At 43.4% G+C, this 5,934-nt stretch overlaps 1 protein-coding gene across 2 annotated transcripts in view; it reads left to right on the forward strand.

Moving 5' to 3' along the window:
* KDM2B (lysine (K)-specific demethylase 2B) overlaps positions 1-5,934 on the forward strand; it is a 119,183-nt gene that overhangs the window by 70,596 nt on the left and 42,653 nt on the right. For both annotated transcript variants that reach the window (XM_010841340.1, XM_010841341.1), the window contains exon 12: positions 3,466-3,552. In XM_010841340.1, coding sequence (XP_010839642.1) covers positions 3,466-3,552 — 87 coding nt within the window. The remainder of the gene's footprint in view (positions 1-3,465; positions 3,553-5,934) is intronic.

Here is a 5,934-nt window from a genome sequence, read left to right on the forward strand (position 1 = left end):
CCCAGTTAAAAATAGATAAAAATATTTTAAAATATAATAGTTAAAAATATTGTTGTTTAGTTGCAAAGTAGTGTCTGCACTGTTTTGCAGCCCCGTGGACTGTAGCCCACCAGGCTCCTCTGTCCATGGCATTTCCTAGGCAAGAATACTGGAGTGGGTTGCCATGTCCTCCTCCAGGGGATCTTTCTGACCCAGGCATTGAACCCGAGTCCCTTGCTTTGGCGAGTGGATTCTTCACCCCTCAGCCAGTGGTAAAATATACATAACATAAAATTTTAACCATGTTTAAGCATTCAGTTCAGTGACATTAAGTACATTTCCATTGTTGTGCAACCATCACCATCCATAGCCAGAGCTTCTTGATCTTCCTGAACTTAAAACTCTATATCCAGAAAAAAAATTAAAGAAAATCCCCTCCATATCCATTAAACAGTAACTCCCCACTTGTCCCCTCCCCCCACCCATGGCTACCAGTTTTCTACTTTACGCTTTTATGAATTTACTGCTTTAGGCACCTCATATTAGTGGCTTCATGTGGTTCTTGTCCTTTTGTGTTTGGCTTATTTCACTGAGCATAACGTCGTTCAGGTTTATCGTTGTTATAGCATGTGACAGAATTCCCTTCCTTTTTCAGGCTGTATAATATTCCATGGGTTGTATGTTATCCATTTATCCATCCGTGGACACTTGGGTTGTTCCTGCTGTTTGGCTGTTGTGAACAGTGTTACTGTGAACATGGTTCCATTCCCTTTTCAGAGACGGGCTGAATGATGCCAAGGTTAAAGAGCCAAGGTCATCAAGAGCCTCCAGCCCTTCCTGGCTGAGTGCTAGTCAACAGTTCCCTTCCCCCCTTGAGCCCTGCCCTTCTCATCTGCCCTGTGGAAATGGTCGTTCATCCCACAGGGTGGCCAAGAGGATTGGATGAGAGTGTGGACATGCGATGTTTATTATGGTGCCCGCTGCGGAACAAGACCTCAGGGCCTCTTACTCCCATCCTTTCATTCAACACAATGTGAGGTGCCTGCCCTCCTGATGTGTACATTCTCTCAACCTGGCTGCTTCCGCCTACTCCTAGAGGTGGACCAAGGTGGGGAGAGGGCTGTGGAAATGGCCCATTCGGATGCAACTTCTGAGGGGTGCAGTGTCTGTGAAAGCCATAATTTAAAAAATGAAGCTGATAAAAAGTTGATTTGCTTTTTATCATCACCAGGAATTGGCAGTTCTAAACAACGTCAGTGGAAATTCCCTGGCAATCCAGTGGTTAGGACTCTGAGCTTCCATTGCTGGGGTCACGGGTTCTTTATCCTTGATTGGGGAACTAAGATTTGGTGGTGCATCCAAAAAACCCCAAAACAAACAAACAAAAAACAATGTTAGTGATCAAATACTCCCTCCTCCAGGCACGATCGCTGCCACTGCCCCAGCTTTTGGTTGCCTCTGATGCTCTGTGTGAAGTCCATACCGGAAATGAATCGTGTCTGCTTGTTTCCCTTCTGTTGTATTATTTTTTAAATATGCTGCATAGGTGTTAGCAAAATTGGCAGCCTAAGAATCCTGTTTTCCTTTATTGTAACTGTTACTACTGTCTTATTAGCATTTTTAAAATGATTATTTTCTCATCGCTATTGTTTTAAAATTATTTTAAAATTGTTTTAGAAGTGTAATTGTTGATTTGTGTTTTAGAACAGTTTTAGATTTTCAGAAAAATTCTGCACATAATACAGAGTTTCCACATACCCTACACCCTATTTCCCCAAGTTACTAACATCCTACCTTAATATGGTGTATTTGTTACTTCTAATGAAACATTATTGATACATTGTTGTTAAGTGTATAATTTATTCACTTTTCCTCAGTTTTTCCTTGTGTGCTTTCTCTCACCCCTTGGCTGTGATAGTCTCTCAGAGTTTGCTTGTGTGTGTCAACCTTGACAGATTTGAGGTCAGACATTCAGCAGAAAGTCCCTCTTTGGGGATTTGTGGCTTCATTTTTTTAAGATATTTACTGGAGGCTTCCCGTAGGTTAGTCATTGTGTAAGGCTGGGGGATATCGCAGTGAACCAAGACATTTTATAAAAACAGCGTTTATAAATCATTGACGTTGACTGTTGGACTTGGAGAAAGTTGTACGTGCTGAGAATTGAACCCGGAGCCCAAGCCCCTGACCTTGCTGTTGGCCTCCTTCCGTGGGAAGAGGAGGGAGTTATTCAGGCGTGTTTGAGGTAATAAAGCACAGTTTGAAAAATCAGGCAACCAATTGAAAATTAAAGCAGGAAAATCAGGAGAATAAATTAGAAGTGAATTGGATTCTTTCTGGTGAAGACTAGGGAAAGTGAGTTAAAATCATCTTCACCTACATTTATCTTCTGAGCTCTTTTGCACTTCCTGTTAAGTGCTGCTATGCAACTTACTCTGTCCTTGGATGTCTCTGCAGGAGTGTTTTTTGTGCAATCCAAAAATTAGTGGTTGGGGTCAGAATAAACCAGTAACAGTTCCCTGTCCATCCCTCAACACTTTCTTATGGTATGGTGCGGATTCAGCCCCAAATCCCATGTGGATGCATCCCATGACATGGTCATGGGGCAGGAAGTCTGGTGCCGTAGAGCAGGGTTCAAGGCTCTGCCCTCTTGGTCTGGGATGGCATCCAAGTCCTTTGAGCATTTCTGAATCTTGGTTGCCTTACTGGATAGGGATAATTCAGCGGAGTGACATCTTACACCTTGATGAGGTTCTGCAGTTGGCTGCACACAACACCAAAAGCTGCTAAAGTCAGGATTACCCTGTAAAGCATTGAAACCACCTACAAAGGAGTGACCATGAAGTGCCACGAGGGAGGCCCGCACAAAGTCTGGCTGTGTCCATCACAGCCCATTTTTTTCTGCCATCATTTGTCCAGTTGACTGAGTACTTATGTTTAGGGACCTTGATGCAAAAAACAAAGACATGTCTTTACACACCAGGATGAGAGGACCTAGGGCGTACTTGCTGACTGGTGAAAAACCAGAGTCAGGGCTCATCAGTGAGACCTCATGTTTGCTTTGTTTGTTTCTCTGAGGACATAGTTGAATTCTTGTACGTTAGAGGATTTATTAGACCGCTGCCCAGCAAGCACCTCCCAGAGGACGGTGTAAGGATTAAAGGAGACTGGGTCCATGAGAGTCTTTGGTGCTCTGGACAAATGTTTGTTGTCGTATGGTCAGTGAGCAATATGTTCGTGGCAGTCTCAGGGAGGTGGGCGATTTGCTTTTTAAAAACTTTTTTGGAGAAGGGGATGTTTTGTGTTTTACGGAGCCTGGGGAACCCTGGCAACTTGGTTTCTATTGAGCATGTGAGTATTGGTGGAGTCAGGGGGCAGGCAGTGAAGCTGCAGAGAACTTTGTCTTTTGCTGGGTAAGGGCTAGCCTCCACTCCCTTCAGAGACATCTCCTGTACCCTGGGCTAATATGGCTCCTTTGCTTGACTACAGAATGTCCTGAAGGAGCACGCGGAGGACGACCCCAGTCTGGCCATCACTGGGGTCCCCGTAGTCACTTGGCCAAAGAAGACTCCAAAGGTAAGACACAGATCACCCACAGCTGGGAGACCGTATCCACTGCTTTTTCACATCTCCTGTAAGATGAATGTCGGCAGCTTTTCAGGGGGAACTCCAGGGAGAGGCCTCCGAGTCCATATGAATGGTGCTGGTGATTTTTTTTCCTTGCAAGTTTTTGTTTTTCCAAGGGGGATCATTTCCCCTTGCTGTGGAAACTGCAGGCAGTGCCCCTTTGTGGTCACGCAGAAAACTGCAGGGAAATGATACCTCACCTTTGCCTGTCACTAGGTGATCTTTCTTCTTTTCCTCCCCTCTCTCCTTGCTTCTCTATCTCCGTCCTTCCTTTGTCCTCCAGCTGCTTCATGGGCTGTTTTCTCCTTTTTTAAAAAAATTTTTGTGTATTTGACTGTGTCTGTTTTAGTTGAGGCACGTGGAATCTTTAGTTGCAGCATGTAGTATCTTGTTCCCTCACCAGGGACCAAACCCAGGCCCCCTGCATTGGGAGCAGAGTCTTAGCCACTAGACCACAGTGAAATCCCTGTTTCACCACAGGAAATCTGTTTTCTCCTCTTTTCAAAGTTAAAATTTTTCCTCTTTCTAAATGGATCCTTGGGAATTCCCTGGAAGTCCAGTGGGTAGGACTCTGTGCTTCCACTGCAAGGGACACAGGTTCAATCCCTGGTCAGAGAATTAATATCCTGCATGCCTTGCAGTGTGACCAAAAAACAAAAACCATAGGAAGGGTTGATGCTTACCATGAAAAATCTAATCAAACAGGAATGGACAAGGATGCTGAGAAGAGTAGTAGTACTGTCACTGAGAACTTAGTCCTCTACATGCCCTGTTTTATTTAGACTCCCACAATCCAGTGAATAGACTTATGATTTGTTTTACCAATGGGGAAACCGAGGCTTAAAAAGGCGAAGTTACTTGTTAGGTTACTTGGCAGAGCCGAGGATGCAAACATAGGTCTAACTGACAGCAGAGACCTAACTTTCAACCAATACCTGCCCCAGTGTCTTCCGTCCAGAGAAAACCAATAACATCTTGGTGTATCTAGGGTGGGATATATATATGTGAACCCATTCATCTGTCATCAGTCTGTCTTGGCTTCCTCACTTTCTTGAGCAAGTCATATGAGTTCCAAGAGCCTTGCTTCCTCATTTGTAGAAAGGTGTTATACCGGCACCTACTTTGAGTGGTCATTGTGAGGACTAAAAATAACACATGCAGAGTCCATAGGACGAGGGCTGACTCATGGTAAGTTCTCCAAATGTTGGTTGTAAACTAAGCAGCCTTCCTGTTGATGGGTATTTTGCTAATTTCTGATTTTTTACTGTTATAAAAAACACTGAGAGGAACTTTCTAGAACTTTCTCAATCTGTACTGTCCAAAAGGCCATGAGCCATGTGTGGCTATTAAGCACTTTAGATACAGCAAGCTTAAATTAAGAGGTGCTGCCGGTATAATATACATAACAGATTTTAAAGACAATATAAAAAATAACAGTGTACAATACCGCATATATTGATTGCATGTTGAAATTAGGGTTGCCAGATTTGAAAAAGGAAGCTCATTTAAATTTGAACTTCAGATTTTCAGACAATTAAACAGACAGCTTTTTAGTTTAATATGTCCCATATATTACATGGGATATATTTATGCTAAAAAAGTTTTTGTTCTTTTCTGAAATGTAATATGGCTGTATTTTTATTTGCTGAATCTGGCAACCCTCATTGAAATGATCATATTTGTGTGTTAGTCACTCAATTGTGTCCGACTCTTTGTGACCCCATGGACTGTAGCCTGCCAGGCTCCTCTGTCCATGGAATTCTCCAGGCAAGAATACTGGAGTGGGTTGCCATGCCCTCCTCCAGGGAATCTTCCCGTCCCAGGAATCAAACCTGGGTCTCCTGCATTGCAGGCAGATTCTTTACCATCTGTGACCAGGGAAGCCCGATAATCCATTAAACAAAATGGATTATTAATACTCATTTCACCTGTTTCTTTTTATCTTTTAAAGAGTGGCTTCAAGTACTTATGTGGCTCACATTATGTTTCTGTTGGACATTGCTGTTCTGGGTTATCCTGTTAACCTTTTTGATTATCTTTGATTATCTTCCTAAATGTGGACTTGTTAATGGAGAGAAGGCACCCAATTCCTTGTGGGTGTTGAATTCTGATTCTGTCTGAAGCTTAGTGGGAACTGAAGTGGCCATAGGATTGAAAAGGATTTGCCTCCACATCTTCTACCTTTAGCTCCCCGATCTGTGGACATGCGTGGGGTTTCAGAGCTGACTTTCCCCTAAATGGGCAGAAATATAAATGTCATTTGTCAGATCACAGACTGTACTTGCGCACACGGCACCTTGAAATAGCCCAGCCAGGCCCCATGGCTGCTTT

This window comes from Bison bison, unplaced genomic scaffold, assembly GCF_000754665.1.
Source record: "Bison bison bison isolate TAMUID 2011002044 unplaced genomic scaffold, Bison_UMD1.0 scf7180017864160, whole genome shotgun sequence".
NCBI classification, from domain to species: domain Eukaryota; kingdom Metazoa; phylum Chordata; class Mammalia; order Artiodactyla; family Bovidae; genus Bison; species Bison bison.